The 19,490-nt window shown below is 42.2% G+C and overlaps 1 protein-coding gene across 1 annotated transcript in view; it reads left to right on the top strand.

Annotated features, from left to right (window-relative positions):
- The window catches only part of ttc7b (tetratricopeptide repeat domain 7B), a 301,097-nt gene that overhangs the window by 48,504 nt on the left and 233,103 nt on the right, over positions 1-19,490 (top strand). Inside the window, exon 3 of the mRNA XM_048599973.1 lies at positions 8,466-8,544. Within this exon, the coding sequence (XP_048455930.1) occupies positions 8,466-8,544 (79 nt within the window). The remainder of the gene's footprint in view (positions 1-8,465; positions 8,545-19,490) is intronic.

The raw sequence follows: 19,490 nt of genomic DNA, 5'->3' as shown, positions 1-19,490 counted from the left end.
TCACATTTATTTACATTGTATTCCATCTGCCAGACCTTTGCCCACTCACTCAATGTATCTATGTTCCTCTGCAAAGTTTCACAGTCCTCTGCACACTTTGCTCTGCCACTCATCTTAGTGTCATCTGCAAACTTTGACGCCCTACACGTGGTCCCCAACTCCAAATCATCTATATAAATTGTAAATAATTGCGGTCCCAACACCGATCCCTGAGGCACACCACTAGTCACTGACTGCCAGCTCGAATAACACTCATTTATCCCCACTCTTTGCTTCCTGTCAGTCGACCAATCCTCTATCCATGCTAATACTTTACCCTTAATGCCATGCATCCTTATCTTATGCAGTAGGCTCTTGTGCGGCACCTTGTCGAAGGCCTTTTGGAAATCTAGGTACACCACATCCACTGGGTCCCCATTGTCTACCTCGCTCATAATATCTTCAAGTATTGTAAATAAATGGTGTTGAGATTTTGTTTTGTCCTGTGTTTTGAAATCCTTGAAACTTTGGAAATAGCTATGTTTGTTATATTCATCTTCATTTCCTTTGTGTGGTAAGCTTCTGTTTTACTGTTAATCCAAATCTGCAGCATTGCGTGCTTGTGTTTTCAGTGAAAGACCACCATGTTAAATAAAAAAAATTCAAAACATAATCTGACCAGCCACCAGATTTCAGTCTGGGATCTGATTTGTCCAGTCATAACATCAACTGGGCTCAATATATGTTTCAAGTATTTTGGCAGCTTTCTACATGTTCACCAAATGCAATTCTCTTTGATGTCTCTCCCCACGTACTGGCTACTTTGCTAAATTTTCCTTATAGAATTTTATTTAAATGCCATGTCTACTTAAAGTGATAAAACAAAGTTAAGGCTTATTTCTAGCTCTGAAAGCCTGGCCAACTGCAAACTGAACTGCTGCTGCACTGGTATGACACATTGGTTCACAGCTGAACCTAGATTGTGGTCCCAGTCATGTAGTCTGTGTAGGTCATAAAAACTTCTAACTTTATAAACACTTCATCGATTAACTGCCCAGGTAGGTGATCGAGACATTTAACATACTTTCTTGGAAATAATGTTTCATTTCACTTTCTGAACTCTCTTTGATGTACATAGAACTAAAACTAAAATAAATTTTACTCGAAAATACAAATTCCCAAATGATAAATATACACTGAACTGTTATTACAGACTGAATTGCCTTTCTTGCAAACTGATTTCAAATGTTACTTCTTGTTCATACTGACATGCCTTTAATGATGAAGCAGATATATGACTTGAAACTGATGTCGAATTGTATATCTCCAGTTTAAAATTAGAATTGATCAAACTCCGTAATTTTTAAATTCTTTGGAAATCTCTTGGTTCATGAGTTTTTTTTAAAATTCATTCATGGGCTAGGCCAGCATTTATTGCTCATCCTGCAGTTAAAAGTCAATCACGTTGCTATGGGTCTGGAGTCACATGTAAGCCAGACCAGGTAAGGATGGCAGTTTCCTTCCCAACTGTGGACCATTTGGGTTTTTCTGACAATCAACAATGAATGCATGGTCATCATTAGACTCGTAATTCCAGAATTTCTTTTTTATTGAATTCAAATTCCAGCATCTGTTGTGGTGAGTTTGAACCAGGGTTCCCAGAATATTATCTGGGTCTTTGGATTAATAGTCCAGCAATAATACCAGTAGGCCATTGCCTCCCATAAAGTGTGCATTTTCTGTTTGTTTCTTTCAATTATCCTTCTTAAACATATTTTCTAGCTTATTATCTCTTCTCCTTTATCATCCTCCCTCTCCAAGCAGATACTCCTTATCATTTGCATTTTCACTCATTTCAGCCTTTATTAATTGTTTGCTGGTCTTCCCCATAATTGACGCACTTTCTCTCCACAAACAGGGGAGATCCTCCATTTCTTAAACTCCAACAATATCCAAAAACAGAAATTGCTGGGATACTCAGCAGATCTGGCAGCATCTGTAGAGATTCCAAAGAAGGGTCACTGGACTCTGCATTTTCTCCACAGATGCTGCCAGACTACTGAGTTTTTTTACCAATTTATGTTTTTGTTTCTCATTTTCACTATCTGCAGTTCTTTGGTTTTTTTAATCCCCAAGAATATCCACATCGTCAACCCTGGCCTAATGCTTTCTAAACTGTTTGGATAGTTGATTGAGAATCAGGTGTTGTCTGCAACAGAGTTTGCATCCTTCATATCTCCAGCAAATGTGGGATGTCATTTTATTTTCTAATATCTTGGGTTGTGGATGACATTATCCAAGCCAATTAGCCATGAAGCATTGAGCGTCAACTGCCAAATGTGGAGCTAGAGTCGCATGAAGGCCAGTCCAAATAGCAGTGGCTAATTTCACCCCCTTGAAGGATGTTACAGAACCACGTTCAACTTTGTACCAGTTTGGCATTTTTCATGGTCATTTTCTGGTGCCAGGTTTATTTAATTTCATTTCATAACATGTCATGATTAGATACTGAATTCGAGGGGCTTGGGCTGCTATCATGGTTCTAATTGTTCCACATATCATCTTAACATTGGCCATCAAGTCTGCAGATTTTGATGTATGTTCCACTAAATCGTTCAATGTATCAAAGTTAAATCACTAGTACCTATGTTTGTGCAGCAAGCAATCGCAGCTATTTTACAGCTTGCTACAGAACTGGTCTTCATGCCTTTCACAGTAATAAGATCACACTGAATATGCATCAGCTTGTTAGCATTATGTTTTTCAGTCAGTACTAATGTCGGTTGCCTACCTAATAAGCTGTAGATACAGTACATTTCAGTGATTGTTTTCTTACTGAGAAACATCAGCAACGTAACATAGAGCTGCATTTTAGCAGTCAGGGACAGATGTCTACTGTGAGCCAGCCAGCTGGTTCAACACAGCAATTCATTTTTAAATAGAATTACTTTATAGGCCATTTGATGTACAGGTCTCTGCAGGTGTTTGTCTGCTACACAAGTCTCTTCCCACCTTACTTCACCTCACCCTCTTATCTATTGTCTTCTATTTTCTATTTCCTCTGCTGCATATCCTTATCTAGTTTCTCTTCAAATGCATATGTTCATCCCCTACCATAGAAAATTCCACAACTAACCACTTTCTGGGGGTTTTTTTCTATTCATTTATCGGACGTGGGCATCGCTGGCTGGCCAGCATTTCTTGCCCATCCGTAGTTGCCCTTGAGAAGATGGTGGTGAGCTGCCTTCTTGAACCGCTGCAGCCTACAGTAGAGATGTTTCTCCTGAATTCCTTATTAAATTTATTGTCTTGACAGTTAAGCTTTAGACTCACACCTTTTCAATGTCTGACCTAATAAATCACTTCATACGCTTAAAGATATCTGTCATACAATTTATTGGCTTTCTGTTTCTTCAAGCTTGTTCAATATATTCCTGAACGTTGACCAGAAATGAAAGGTTATAACTATTTATCATTTGAAACTATTTGATTGATTAAGTTAGTTACTTAGCAGTTTTCAAGAAGATATCTATCGATCTGATCACCCTCATTCTCTGCTCTCACCATTCATTCACTTTACACCGACAGGAGAGTCACCTCGATGTAACCATATGGTTGTGGTGGTGTTGCTTTTAGGGTGGCACGGTGGCTCAGTGGTTAGCAATGCTGCCTCACAGCGCCAGGGACCTTCGGGCGACTGTGTGGGGCATTTGCACATTCTCCCCATGACTGTGTGTGTTTTCTCCAGGTGCTCCGGTTTCCCCTCTCAGTCCAAAGATGTGCAGGCTAGGTGGATTGGCAATGCTAAAATTGCCCGTGGTGTTCATGGATGTGTAGACTAGGTAGGTTATAGGGGGATGGGTCTGGGTGGGATGCTCTGAGGGTCGGTGTGGACTTGTTGGGCCGAAGGGCCTGTTTCCACACAGTAGGGATTCTATGAACTTCTATAAAGATAGTAGAGGGGGAAGAAAAGCAGTCTCTATTAGTCCCCCTTTGCAAAAAAAATGAGCAATTGGCTTCAGTTCCACCAAAATCCCACAACTTAAAGGCACAAGTCCGGAGAGTGATGGAATACTCCCACTTGCATTGATGGGTGCAGCTTCAGCAACACTCAAGAAACTTGGCACCATCCAGGGTAAAGCAGCCTGTTTGATTGGGACCACATCTACAAGTATCCATTCACTCAACCACTAACCGTCAGCAGCAGTGTGTACTATCTGCAAGATGCACTGCAGAAACTCACCAAAGATCCTTAGACAGCACTTTCCAAAGCCATGACCACTTCCATCTAGAAGGACAAGGGCACATGGGAACTGCAAGTTCCCCTCACCATACTGACTTAGAAATAGATCGCCATTTCTTCGCTGTTGCTGGGTCAAAATCCTAGAATTCTCTCCCTAAGGGCATTGTAGGTCAACCTATAGGATGTGGACTGCAGCGGTTCAAGAAGGGTGCTCATCACCACATGTTCGAGGGCACAGTATAAATGAAAGTGATATGTGTGTGCAAATCTGGTGATAAAGTTCTGAAATTGCTTGTTAATCTATCCAGTTCACAGAGTTTCATTGCTTCTTTTCTCCTCTGTCATGATGATCCTCCTCCTCTCCTGTATCCCTTAACTTGATTCATTCTGTTTTCCGTTACTCTTTTCTTCAAGCCTGGCCATGAGGCAAAGGTCCATTGAATAGAATAGGCCCTTTTGTTTGGAAGATTGATTTTTGCTGTGTGGTGTGGTTTTCATTGCTTTTGGAATAATAAAAATACAGCAGCTGGATTTCACCTAGTGGCTACATTTTTAGGTGATAGGTTGAGGTAGAAGTATTGTTGCTTAAACTGTACATCATACAACCCTTAGACCTAGGACTATGTTCTACAGAATCACCCTAGGGTGCCTACCAACTTCTGCTTGTCTATAAACCACAAGCATTCAATGTAGCAGAACACAAATATTATGTAAATACAGCAGCTATCTCACACTTGTCTTACAGACTTAATCAAGATTATACCATTCATTTTGGTCATTGGTGTTTAAAATGTTCAAGAGCAGTTTTGGAGTATGCAACTAGCTAAATACAAGACTTTAATTTGCCTATACAATTTTCCTTCCTACCATACTGATCTGTACTGGGATATATTTTCATGGATATTGAATGCCATCCATCTCCCTGTTGGACTGATTGTGCTTCATGTCTGAGCCCTTGGCAGTAAGTGTCAACAGTCTGTCTGATTGAGGAATCACAGCTGACCCTTGATACTCAATCTCGCAGATGCTTGCAATACATCTTTCTTATCCCTGTTGTACAGCAGCGTGGAACAAATTATTAGAAGCCAGCAACGTCAAAAAGAGAACAAATCAAAAGAGAACAACAAATCCATGAACAGTTCCTAGTGTCAAGTTGGAGCAGCTGTAACAGAGGTCTGGATGCAGGCCAAAAATATTAACTTTGGTGAGGGGCAAAAAAAAAGTTGAAACAGTACCACAAGTACAAATTATGCTGTGTAGAGCTTTTGAAATTTGTTCTGTAACTTCCTTCCAAAACTTTTTAATTCAGCCGACTCTGTCTGAAAGTGAAGGAGGTGGACGAGGTGTGGTGCGAAAGTTATGGACTGTGTGCAGATGAATTTTATAAGCAGACAGTTAGTGGTTTTGCAGTCTAGAACCTGAGTATTTTCTGGAAAAAAAGGCACATTTTGGCCAAGTTTTTCTTTCTGCACTCATCAGGCCAATTCTCTCACATTCCAAATACAAGGGAAGAATTCAGTGCAGGAAGGGAGGAGATGCTGCTTTTTTGCCTCTAATTCTTGAAGTTGATGTAGGTTTGAAGCACTAGGAAAGTAAAATTTTATACAAGCTAATTTATAGAGAGAGGAAAAATAACAAAGTAAAAAGATATAAATGAAACCAGACTAAGAACAGATTGTAAATTTGGTGTGCAGTATGGGATTCTGTGGACCGGGAAGCTGTCTTGACGGAACGCAGTGGGGAGAAATAGCATTGCTCATAAGCAGGCTTTTGGGCCCTTATAGTACATAGCCTATCTGATGCTGGGATGAGAAATGTCTCAAACCAGTTTGAAAGGATATTTGTGGATTAAAATCTCGAGACTATTACCCAATGCACGTACAAATTCACGTGGATAAGGAATGTAATCACATGGTTGAAGAAGTGGTGTAAACTTGACATCAATTCTGAGACAATAACTGTGTTATTAGGATGGACATCAGAATTTTGGTTGAACGTATTAATGATTGGTATTTGGGGATGGGCGAAGAGTGCCCAGGTAGAAAAAAGGGTTGCTTTATTTATAAATTAAATGCAAAAGAAATCCGAGCAGAATGATCAGAAATTATGGTTTGCATGGTAGATTGGAAAACCAGGAAGAGGAGATAAAAAACATGAAGAATGCATTGGACTTGAAGGGAAGATTAGGCTACGTGACCCCCAAAAGCAAGCATTGTAAAAGGAACAAATCGAATGAATTGCAGGTCTAAATTCATCTTGGAGGGAATGATGCGGTGGCTATTACAAAGTACAGGACTGCATGCGATTCAGGATTAGGAATTAAATAGCAGCTTACAAAAAGGTAGAGATCATGATACTTGACATAAAGAAGTAGACCTGACAATTAAGATGCTGGCTATTGGGAAGATGCAAAGGTTGTCAAAACAGATGGTAAGAACTTCAAAAGGGAATCTGAAGAGAATATACCAATACTTGCACGTTTAACTGGTAAAATGGTACTTACTGTGTGCAGGGTTACTTGCTTTTTTTGTAAAGTGATTTGTCTGAGGGTAATGTGATTAGAGCTTGGAATTATCAAACCACGTTTGTTGATTGTATGCATTGATGTGAGCAGGGAGATTAAATTCAGAACCAACTAGCAATTTCTTTGATAGTATAGCAGTGATCATCATATTGAGGTAGGGGCAGATCTTGCAGTCAAATTCCGTTTGGTTCCCATTGCTTCTCTCGCAGAATGATGTGAAAAAACTAATTCATGGTCAAACTTGGGAAGGTATAATGCGTAAGATCTTAGAACAACTAGCAATTGGCTTTATTATTTTCTGATTCGACTTTCTTTACCAGAAAGGCTTGGAATTCTGTTAAGGGCCTATACAAACAGTCAGTTATTACCCTAAGAGCATGCTATTTGCAATCCACCAGATGGGCTCCCCTGAGTTTTGCAGATTGAACTGGTTGATTTTTCTCCTTGTTATTGACAGCACATGAAAACGAAATGGACTTTTAAAGTGGAATCATTTGATTGGCTGAATTAATTCAATAGACTTAATATAGTGCTCAAACTGTATAATTTCCAAGTTACCTTAGGTAGCAGTCAGGGGGCTACAAGCCACCCAGATTTATCTTGTCAACACAAGTGTTGTAGTCCTGATTTTTTCCCCTTAATCTGCTAATCTTCAAATTTTTATGTTCCGAAGTGTAGCTACTGTGTGTACAAGTTACAGAATGCATTGCAGCAACTTGCCAAAGCTTTCCTGGCAGCACCTCTCAAATACGCAGCCCCTCCCACTAGAAGGCAAGGGTAACAAGTACAATGGAACACACTCCTCCATCTGCCTTCTCCCCCCCCGCCCCCGCCAAAAAAAGTTGAACCTCGTACTGATTTCTGTACATCCTTATCTAACAGCACCGTGTGACCACATTTACTCATTCAGTACTTTTTGATTTGATTTATTATTGTCACATGTACCTAGGTACAGTGAAAAGTTTTTTGTTTTGCATGCAGTACAGGCAGATCATATCATACAAAGTGCGTTAGGGTTATGGAACAGAGTGAAGAATACAATGCTACACCTGCCGAGAAGGTGCATAAAGAGCGAGATCAGCACTAAATTTAAAATTTGAGAGGTCCATTCAGAAGTCTAGTAACAATGGGGAAGATGCTGTTCTTGAATCTTTTGGTAAATGTGTTTAAGAATTTGTATCTTCTGCCCAACGGAAGAGGTTGGAAGAGATTATAACCATGGTGGAAGGTGTACAATGTAGTTGCTCAAGAAGACAGCTGACCACTGCCTTCTCAAAGGCAACTAATGAAGGACAATAAATGCATTACTTCCAGTAGATTTATTGCTGAGTTTGCAGCTGAGTGGTCTGTCTGATTTTATTCTAACTAGTTTTAGTAATCATTTGATTTAACTGGCTTGATAGGCTTTTTCAGAAAACAGTTAAGAGTGAATCTTAAGAGTGAAATAGTTAAGGGTGCAGAGTCACTAATAGGAAAGACGAGGTAAAGATGATTTAAAAACAGAAATTGATGGCAAAACACAGATCTGGCAGTGCCTGTGAGAAGAAAGCAAAGTCTGATGACTCTTCATCAATTTCATAGTTACTTTACACGATTGCTTTCTAAGACTACTCAGATGTTGTAGTATTTTACTAACTTAAAAGTGAAATCTTTTTATGTTCAATTCATTATTGCATTTTGTTTATCCTGCTAATTCTTCTTATGTTGCATTCTATACAGAAACTTAACAAGAGGGGTTACTCGCTTTCGAGAAATTTTGAGGGCTGTGGAAACGAGGACCACACAGAATTTGCGGATGGTGAGTGACCAGACCTGTTGCACAGTATTGGAAAGAAGTTTGCTGCTTTGGACATCTTAAACAAATACGATGCTGATCTGAAACCTGCCAAAGTTGTTATGTACAGATTGTTTCCTCTATTAATCACTGGTTAATAGCCTCATGCTGAAATGGACTACCTGGGCAGTATTGTCATATTCTAGATAATTGCATAATTGCGCCACTTATCATTTTATTGCAGAAAGGGAGTTGATCCCCATCTCCAATATTATTCCTCTCTCTAACTGCTAGCATACAATTCCAAGGTCATTAGCTGTCTGCTGGCACCTTGCCCACATCGTTCTTCTTCAATCAACTTGTGTGTCAGCAGGCTCTGCCATGGATAACGTTATAGTTTTGAAACAACATGCAATTTCCAGCATGGGTCACTGGTTTCTGCTGGCATTCCACCTTTGATCCTTCATAAATTGAACTGATCCAAAATTCTACGATCCAACAAAACTTGCATTGAATAAAAGCAAAGTACTACAAATGCTGGAGAACTGAAACAGAAACAAAGTGCTGGAGAAATTCAGCAGGTGTGGTGGCTTCCATGGTGAAAGATCATATATCAGGTTCAATGTGATTTCTCTTTGAAACTGGAGGGGTGAGGGGGTTGAAAAAAGTTTCTTTCAATGCTGTTGACAAAGACAGAGGGGGATCAAATGGAATGGATGGTGATGCTGCACAGAACCAAAACCATAAGGGAATAAAGGAGAAATATCAGTGCAGAATAGGTGTTGTTAGCAGCATTATCGCTTGAGAGCAAACCCATATAAGGAAGATGGAGGAAGAGAGGGTTTGATGTAATAAAAATGAAGGACAATGATCACGGTCTGAACTTGTTGAATTCAGTGTTGAGTTTTGAAGGCTAGATGTAGCTAGTTAGGTGCTGCTTCTGTGGCTTGTGTTGACTGTTGCTGGATATTTTGAGCATCCTTGCTATCCATTTCTGTTGCTCCCCTTCCGCTTTGCCAATAAGTATAATCATTTTGTAGCCTCCTTCAGTTCCAAGTAAGAGTTATCTTGGACCTGAAACGTTCACTGTCTTTTCCTCCCCACAGATAACTGCCACGTGCTGAGTTTCTGCAGCACTTTGTGTTTAATTTGTATTGAGTCCTGATCATCCATCCTGTGCTTGGAGACATACAGCATTCAGTCCAACCACACCTCATTTTATAATTTACAATTTTCTAATCCTTCCATGGCCATGCTTTTACCTATCTTTGTGACTTCCATAAGCCCTACCGCATAATCTGCTGCCTGATTTCAGTTGCTGAGCTTTGGAATTCCTCCCCAAAGTTCTGTTTATTTTCTTTCACTTCTGTTAAGATGCTCCTTAAAACATATTTCCTTGAAGCTTTTGGTTTTTTGTCTCTCCTAATCTAATATGTCTCCATTTGTGACTCTGTGTTAACATTTATTCTCATAATATGCCGTGAAGCACCTTGGGATGTTTTAATACATCAGAAGTACTATATAATGCAAGTTTTATGTTGAATTGTGATCAAGCCCAGAACCAAGCAAGGATCATTACTTTTATACGAATAAAAACTAAAAGACCTGCGGATGCTGTAAATCAGTTCTGAGGAACGGTCACTCAACCTGTAACATTAACTCTGATTTCCCTCCACAGTTGCTGCCAGACCTGAGCTTTTCCAGCAATTTTTGTTTCTGTTTCATTATTTTTATCTTGGTACTGTGCCAATTAACATCTCTTAATTTCTAACCTTTTTGATAAACCACCAACTTGGTTCTGTCTGAGCCAGTTGTATCTGAAAATGAAGGGAAATTAAGTTAGTTTAAGGTGTATGTTGAATTTATAACACAATACCATGGTCATTGACCTCATTGGTCAAGTTGAATAATGGACAGAACAAAGGCAAAGTGCGGCAGATGTTGGACGTAGGCATTGCTGGCTGAATCAGCATTTATTACATGTCCCTAGTTGCCCTTGAGAAGATAGTGATGAACTGCCACCTTGAACTACTGCAGCCCGTGTGCTGTTGCTAGGCCCACAGTACTGTTAGGGAGGTCTTCCAGGATTTTGACCCAGTGCTACTGAAGGAACAGAAATATATTTCAAAGTGAGGATCGAGAGTGCTTTGGAGGGAAGCATGCAGGGTGTGGTGTTCCCATTAATGTGCCGCCCTTGTCCTTCTAGATATCCATAGCTTTGGAAGGTGCTGTCTAAGGAGCTTTGCTGAATTTCTTCAGTTCGTCTTGTAGGTGGTGCATACTGCTGCTACTGAGCATCGGTAGTGGAGGGAGTGGATGTTTGTGGAAGTGGTACAATCAAGCTGGCTGCTTTAACCTGGCTGGTGTCAAGCTTCTTGAATGTTGTTGTAGCTGCATCCATCCAGGAAAGTGGGGTGTAGTCCACCACATTTCTGACTTGTACCATGTGGAGGGTGGACAGGCTTTGGGGAGTCACTTATTGCATTCCTGGCCGCTGACCCGCTGTTGCAACCACTATTTATATAGCTAATGTTTCAAAACGATAATTTTTGAGTGATAGCATCATACAATGAAAACTTACGTTTGTATGGAACCTTTAGTATAATAAAACGTCCCAAAGTGCTTAACAGGAGTACTGTAGAGGGTGGCACAGTGGCTCAGTGTTTAGCACTGCTGCTTCACAGTGCCAGAGACCCGGGTTCGAATCCAGCCTCAGGCGACTCTCTGTGTGGAGTTTGCATGTTCTCTCCGTGTCCGTGTGGGTTTCTGTGGGGTGCTCCAGTTTCCTCCCACAGTCCAAAAGTGTAGAGGTTACATGGATTGACCATGATAAATTGCCCCGTAGTGTCCAGGGATATGTAGGCTAGGTGGATTAGCCATATTAAAATGCAGGGTCACGGGGATAGGCCGAGGAGTTGGGTCTGGGTGGAATGTTTTTTGGCACGTTGGTGTAGACTCGATGGACTGAGTGGCCTCTTTCTGTACTGCTGGGATTCTATGATTCTATAAAACAAAATATGACATCTGGTCATGTAGATATTTGGACAGATATCTACAAGTTCAGTCAGAGAGTGCTTTAAGGGAGGAAAGAGAGGTGCAAAGATAGATAGAGTCATCTGAGGCTTTGGGTCTTGATAGAGGAAAGCCACAGTAGCTAAAGGTGGAGTGTTTAAAATTTGCCTTTCAATGAGTTGCCATCTTTCTGTGGTGAAGAGGCTTAGTGTTCTCTTGATCCCATGAGCGATGCCGTCGGGTGTTCTCAACTCCTGGCATAGCCACCTATGACAGTAAGGTCAGAAGAGAGGAAACAGAAAATGCACAATCCTAAATAAGTCCTCAGTGGCAATCCAGGTAAAGATACTTATGTGATATCACTGACTGCAACTGCTGCAGCAGTAGGGAGATTCCCAGTCATTGAGATTTCCTTTCCACTGGAACTGGATCTTCTGTTAAGGACCATGTGTTTGCTGATGTGTAGTAGCAGTGCCATGTTAAAAGGTGTCCCACACAAAGCATTTACTCAGAAGAATTTAAACCCCCAACACACACAGCACAAGCCATCAATTGGCGAGTGATGACTGGAAGCGGGTTATGAGATTTGGAAGTTCGTAGCTAGGGGCGAGCACATACGCAGCTGAGTTTGACTCGGTCATTTCGCTGTTGGAATAGGAACAGGAGAGCATTTTATCAGCTTTCTTCAAATACCAAGCAGCCTTCTTCAGGATCCACTTTGATTTCAAACCCTCTCCCCCCAACAACAATAAGGATAGAGTCCCCTTAGTCCTCATGTACCACCCCACCACCCTCTGAATCCAATGCATCATCCACTGACATTTCCACCACCTACAATCAGACCCCACCACCAAAAAAATATTTCCCTCCCCACCCCTGTCCACTTTCCCCAGCAACTGTTCATTCCATGACTCTCTTATCAACTCCACACTCCCCACCAACTTCTCCACTGAGCCCAGTACCTTTCCCTACAACCACAGGAGGTACTACACCTGCCCCTATACCTCCTCTCTCACCTCTGTCTAAGACCCCAAATAATCCTTCCAGATCCAACAGACACTCACCTGCACTTCATCCAACCTGATCTGTTGTATCCGTTGCTCCCGATGTGGTCTCTTCTATTTCAGGGAGACCAAACGCAGACTTGGGGACCAGTTTGCAGAGCATCTGCGCTCTGCACGCACCAACCAACCTGACCTTCCGGTTGCCATCCACTTTAGTTCCCCCTCCCACTCTCCTGGTGATGTGCCCATCTTTGGCCTCTACCACTGTCAGACTGAGGCCAAACGTAAACTGGAGGGACCACATCTGATATTTTGCCTTGGAGCTGACAGCCCAATGGCCTCAATATTGACTTCACCAGCTTCAAATCGCTCCATCTCCAACCATATCCCGTGTCTGGCCACCCCTCCTCTTCGCCTTCCTGACCTGACCCAACCTGTCCATCTTCCTACTCATTTATCCACTCCATCTTTCCCACTGATCAATCACAGTAACCTCCTACCTGCATCCAACCATCACCATCCCACCTACCCTTCCCCCAACCCCACCCCGCCGTCCCTCTATTTACTTCTGGGCTCCCCTCCCTGTCCCCAGACCTGACGAAGGGTTTCGGCCCGAGACATTGACTTTCCTGCTTCTTGGATGCTGTCTGACCTGCTGTGCTTTTCCAGCTTCACATCTATCGACTCCATGTTGCTTACTCTGCATGGGGGAGGGGACCAGAAAAGGTGCACTTAAAAATAATCTGTTTCATCACCAATCTGGTTGAAAAGCCTCATCTAGCGAACTCAATAACCTGCAGTTTGAAAACCATGTCAAACTCAGTCTCGGAACCTGAAAAGTGCGATCAGCTGGCTAATCATCTGGAATGAAGAACTACCCATGTTGCCTGTGAATTCAGGCACTTCAACTTTCATTTCGCTGCCCTGTAGATGATTTGAAGATCCAGTGAAGGGCAGCTGGGAGAAGAAGGTGGTGGTCACACTACCTTTTGGAGAACAAACCCAAGGATCAACCCAGGGCACATGAAATTTGATTAGCTATCAAGAATGAGCTTAGCAACCAACTCTTGAGACTCCCTGTTGGCATCAGCAATTGCCTCTCCGTATACAACTTGCCATGAACCAACAGGCAATGGTTGTGAGTACCTGTACTCTAACCCTTAACGCCACAGGTGAGTCCAGCAAAGGCTTCTATTCCACTTTGGACACCATACTTACTAATATCCCTAATGAAAATAAAATTATGCTCCTTGGATACTTCAGTGTCAGGGTTGGAAAGGACGCTTAATTCTGGAAAGGAACCATCAAAAAGGAAGGAGTGGGGAATTGGGACACCAAACGGATTCACTTGCTCATCAAATGTGAGGAACACCATCATTAACCAACTGTTCTGCCAAAAAACAAGTTTAAGACTTCTTGGAGGCATCCACAATCGAAGCACTGGCACATGATTGACCACGCCATTATACAATCCTGAGACCAAAAGGTTGCTCTCATTACCAAAGCAAAGACCAATGCAGATAACTGCTGGACAGATCACCGTCTCACCTGCTTCTCAATATCCATCAAATGATGCCAGAAACAGCTGAAGATGAACACGCAGTTCAGAAAAAGTTGAGCGGCTTCAATAGTCAAACAGACTAGTAAATTTCCAACAATGTAGTCACCAAAATGTTCGAAGAATTCATTTTAATGGAGTGGAGGAAATCTGGAAAGAGCTGAAGAATTGCGTCATCTTATGTTGTGAAGAAACCATTGGCTACAAGACCAGGAAGCACCAAGACAGCTTCAATGAGAATGACCATATCATCTGAGACATCATTGACAAGAAAGGGAAGCTCTCCATGCCTGGCAAAACAACATCACCAGTGAGGCAAAGAGGAGAACTCATCAAACAGCAAAGATGGAGTTACAAACGATGAAGGAAATCAAGAACCAATGGTGGACTGAGAAAGCTGAGGAGGTGCAACTCCTTGCTGACAAGCATGATACCAGGGGTTTTTTTGAGTGCCACCAAGGTAATGTACAGACCCAGCAGCCTTAGCCTCAAACTGATGCGGAGTAAGGATGGCGCCCTTATGAGAACCAGAGAAAACGTCAAACTCCGATAGAGAGAACACGTCAAAGAACTCCTGAACTGCAAGACAATCATCAACAATGACTTGTTTGAGGAAAGCCCCCAACTCTCCATCAAAGATGATCTTGGACTTCCACCTAGTGCGGGAGAGGTTGAAGCCACCGTTAGACCCATGAAGAATGAAAAATTGGGGAAGGCAATGGCCTAGTGGCATTATCGCTAGACTGTTAATTCAGAGGCTCAGATAATGTTCCGGAACCTGGGTTCAAATCCCGCCACTGCAGATGGTGGAATTTGAACAAAATAAAATCATCTGGAATGAAGAATCTAATAATGACTGTGAATCCATTGTCGATTGTCAGAAAAACCCATCTGGTTCACTAATGTCCTTTAGGGAAGGGAATTGCCAACCTTACCTGGTCTGGCCTACATGTGATTCCAGACCCACAGCAATGTCATTCACTCTTAACTGCCCTCTGGGCAATAAATGCTGCCTAGCCAGCAATGTCCTCATCTCGTGAATGAATTAACAAAAAAGACGGCGCAGATGTAGATAGGATTCCACCAGATGTTTTCAAACTTGGAGGAGCACAGCTTATCTGTCATCTCCACTAACTGTTCCTGAAAATCCAGGACAAAAAACAAATCCATGCTGATCTTCAATCACCACCGTCTTCAAGAAAGGTGACAAAGTGAACCGTGGGATCTACTGAGGAATCTCCCACTCTCCATTGCCAGGAAAATTGCCATTTGCATCCTCACTAGGCGCGTTCTCCCAGTCTCTGATGAAACCCTTCCTGAAAGCCAGTGTGCCTTCTGGCCAAACTGTAGAACTGTGAACATGATTTTCAGTACTTGGCAACTCCAAGAGCAATGCAAGGAATAACAGCAACCGGTCTATGTGGCCTTCATCGACCTGACTAAGACTTTTGACTCAGTAATTGAGAAGTGCTTTAGAAGATTCTTCTAAAGGATCTTTCCAAAAGGCTGGCTGTCTTGTGAAATTCATTAACGTCCACTGTCTCCACTATGACAGATGGTTCTCACTGGTAATATGACATAATCTTTTGAGGTCAAGACATGGGTCAAGCAGGGATGTGTCATCACCCACACAATGTTCTCTTCATTGCTACCATTCTTCATCTTGTCAAAAACAATAGTTTGGACATTATCTATAGGATGGATGGCAGATGTTTCCACCTCAACCTGTTGAAATCCATGAAGGTAACGACCCTGACCTCGTTTTTGGAACTTGAGCATGCAGATGACAACGTCATTTCTGCTCTCTCAAAAAAGAATCTTCAAACTGCACTTAATGCGTAAAGTTTGTAACTTGGGTTGTGGATGATGTTGTAGACTTGCTCGCCGAACCAGTGTGTTTGGTTGCAGACGTTTCGTCACCCTGCTTGGTAACATCATCAGTACACCTCCAATGAAGCGTTGGTGTTCTGTCCCGCTTGTTATTTATATGCCTCTGTTTGCTGGGGTGGTTAGCATTACTTCCTGTTCTGTTTTTCAGTGGTTTGTATATTGAGTCCAGTTCAATGCATTTGTTGATGGAGTTCCAGTTGGAATGCCAGGCCTCCAGGAATTCCCTGGCATGTCTCTGTTTGGCATGTGCTATTATGGATGTGTTGTCCCAGTCGAATTCATGTCCTCCTTTGTCCATGTGTATTGAGACCATTGAGAATTGGTCATGTCTCTTGGTGGCTAATTGGTGTTCATGCATCCTTATTGTCAGTTTTCTTCCAGTTTGGCCTATGCAATGTTTGTCACAGTCCGGAAATTACATTAGTTTTATTGTTTGTGGGTATGGGATCTCTTACATTCATTAGTAGTTGTCACAGGGTGGTTGTTGGTTTGTGGGTCACCTTCAACGACCGTATATTCAAACAAATCAACGGAACACCAGTGGGATCCCAATATCAGGACTGATAGCAGAAGCGGTAATGCAAAGATTAGAATGGGCAGCGCTCCCCACTATCCAACCCAAACTCTGGGTCTGCTATATAGATGACACCTTCGTGATTATCAAACGCACAAGACTGGAAGAAACCCACCGACACACAAACAACATACTCACCGGAATAAAATTCACAAAGGAAGAAGAGAACAGTAACCGACTACCCTTCCTAGACATAATGGTAGAACATAAGAATAATGGGGAATTCCACACTAGCGTATACAGAAAGACCATACATACGGACCAGATACTTAATTACACCAGCAACCACCCCAATGGAGCTGCGTCAGGACATTATTCAAACGAGCCACAACACACTGCAGCAATCTGGAATTGTGCAAAGCAGAACAGGAGCACTCATATGAAGTTTTTAAAAGGAATAGAAACCCAAAAAGCACAATCTGCCATTATCTCTGCAACAGACCACAGCAGGAAGACACAATACGACCAGACACACTAGTCACCCTACCGTACATCCGGGATCATATCAGAGATTACCACAAGACTACTCAGACCCCTGGGTATCAGGGTTGCCACACACCAACAACCACCCTGCAACAGCTACTGACGAACATAATGGACCCCATACTCACAACGTAATATACAAATACCATGCAAGGATTGTGAGAAACCTTGCATAGGGCAAACTGGAAGAAAACTGACAATAAGGATACACAAACACCAACTAGCCACCAAGAGACATGACCAATTGTCACTGGTCTCGATACATATGGACAAAGAAGGACACAAATTCGACTGGGACAACACAGCCATAACAGCACAAGCCAAACAGAGACATGCCAGAGAATTCCTGGAGGCCTGGCATTTCAAATGGAACTCCACCAACAAACGATATACAAACCACTGAAAAACAAAACCGGAAGTGATGCCAACTACCCCAGCAAACCGAGGCATATAACTAACAATCGGGACAGAACACCAGCACTTCACTGGAGGCTTACTGACGATGTTACCGAGCAGGGTAACAAAACGTCTGCAATCAAACACACCAGCTTGGCAAGCAAATCTGCAACCTCAAGCACTTAATGCCTTTGTGGAACATACCGAAGAATTAGTCTTAGCCCCAACCTCAAGAAGACTCAATACTTTATCAATCTGTGCTAAATAAAGCTCTGGTCCATCCCTCTGTTAAGATCAACGCATCCAATCTGCAAGCACCACCTTTGGACAAGAATCTTCGACAACTGTGACATCCACGTTCTTACTAAGATCCTTGTGTATAAGGCAATCATCCTTCCAACTGTTCTGTATGGCTCTGAAACCTGGACTGTATGCAGGTGTTGTCTCAGGATACTTGAGAAATACTATTAGTGTTGTTGTAGATGGGTTCCCCATATCAGCTGAGCAACAGGCGTATTAATGTCAGTGTCCTTGAAGCAGCTAATGGCTCTAGCATCGAGATAACGACAATCCAAAACCAACCCTCCTGGGCTGGCTACTTACTTAAGATGCCTGGTTTCCAATTGCCAAAGCAAACTTCTTCACTCAACTCAAGGCACTTGAATGAGCTGAGGACAAAAGTAGCATTTCAAAGACTCCGTGAAGGCTTCCCCTGAAGAAATGCAACATTGATGTCAACACGTGGGAGACTGTCATTCAGAAGAAACCAACTTGGATGAAAGTCCTGTACGAAGGGACACAATTCTTTGAAAACACCTGGTGACAAAAGGATGTACGGGAAAACAACTGGAGAAAGGAATACTAACAATCTCAAGGCCAAGGACCAATTCCTTCCAGAAACACCTTCCAAATGTGTGGTTGGTGATGCAAATCTAGGATTGGGCTCATCAGCCACTCAAGGAACCACATGACCAGTGAAATGGAGTTTCCTGGTGGATAATTATGCATGTTAGCGAGTGATTGCTGATGATGGTTTGATATTGGGAACAGTTCTAAGCCTAGAATTAGAGGGGCACAGATACCTTTGGATTATTGAGGGACTGGATGGTAATACAGAGAGTATGAATGAAGGACATGAATGAATTCCAAATTACAGACAATTACAGGACAGAAAAAGGCCATTCAACCATTGTACTCATTACTGGCTCTTTGAAAGAGCTATCTAAATTCTGTGAAAGAATTATTGGAAACTTCTAACACCTTTTTAAATTTATCGAGAATCAATCATTGGTGGCTTAGTAGTCAAAATGCATAGAGAAAATTACAAGCCTCATATACATACATATATAAGCCTCAAGATAACCATATAAATATGATCCAAGGAGATGTCCTCTGACCTCTATAGTTAAATATTAAATTGGCTGCAATATTGAATTGTAGACTCAAGGATATCACCGGATTAGTCTCTCCTTCATATCAAGTTATTCAGTCTCAGCTGGGATAGCAATATCATCTTCCTTAATTTCCTTTTCTTTTGGATTGCATCATTGCACAACTTGTGTGCTTTGAGATTATCTTCATGATGGTAGCAGTTCTAATTAAATGTTTAATCTCATTGCTGAGTGAAGGAAGAGCAATATTCAGGCATTTCCCTTACATCTGGTCGACATCTAGTGACAAATGCTTCCTCAAAGCTGAGCCAATGTACAGCGGTAGCAGGAACTGCAGATGCTGGAGAATGCAAGATAACAAGGTGCAGGGCTGGATGAACACAGCAGGCCAAGCAGCATCATAGGAGCAGAAAGGCTGACGTTTCGGGCCTAGACCCTTCATCAGAAATGAGGGAGGGGAAGGGGGTTCTGAAATAAATAGGGAGAGTGGGGGAGGCGGATAGAAGATGGATAGAGGAGAAGATAGGTGGAGAGGAAACAGACAGGTCGAAGAGGCGGGGATGGAGCCAGTAAAGGTGAGTGTAGGAGGGGAGTTAGGGAGGGGATAGGTCAGTCCAGGGAGGACGGACAGGTCAAGGGGGCGGGATGAGGTTAGTAGGTAG

This window comes from Rhincodon typus, chromosome 8, assembly GCF_021869965.1.
Source record: "Rhincodon typus isolate 14 chromosome 8, sRhiTyp1.1, whole genome shotgun sequence".
In the NCBI taxonomy this organism is placed as follows: Eukaryota; Metazoa; Chordata; class Chondrichthyes; order Orectolobiformes; family Rhincodontidae; genus Rhincodon; species Rhincodon typus.
This window is presented reverse-complemented; position numbering and strand designations above follow the sequence as displayed.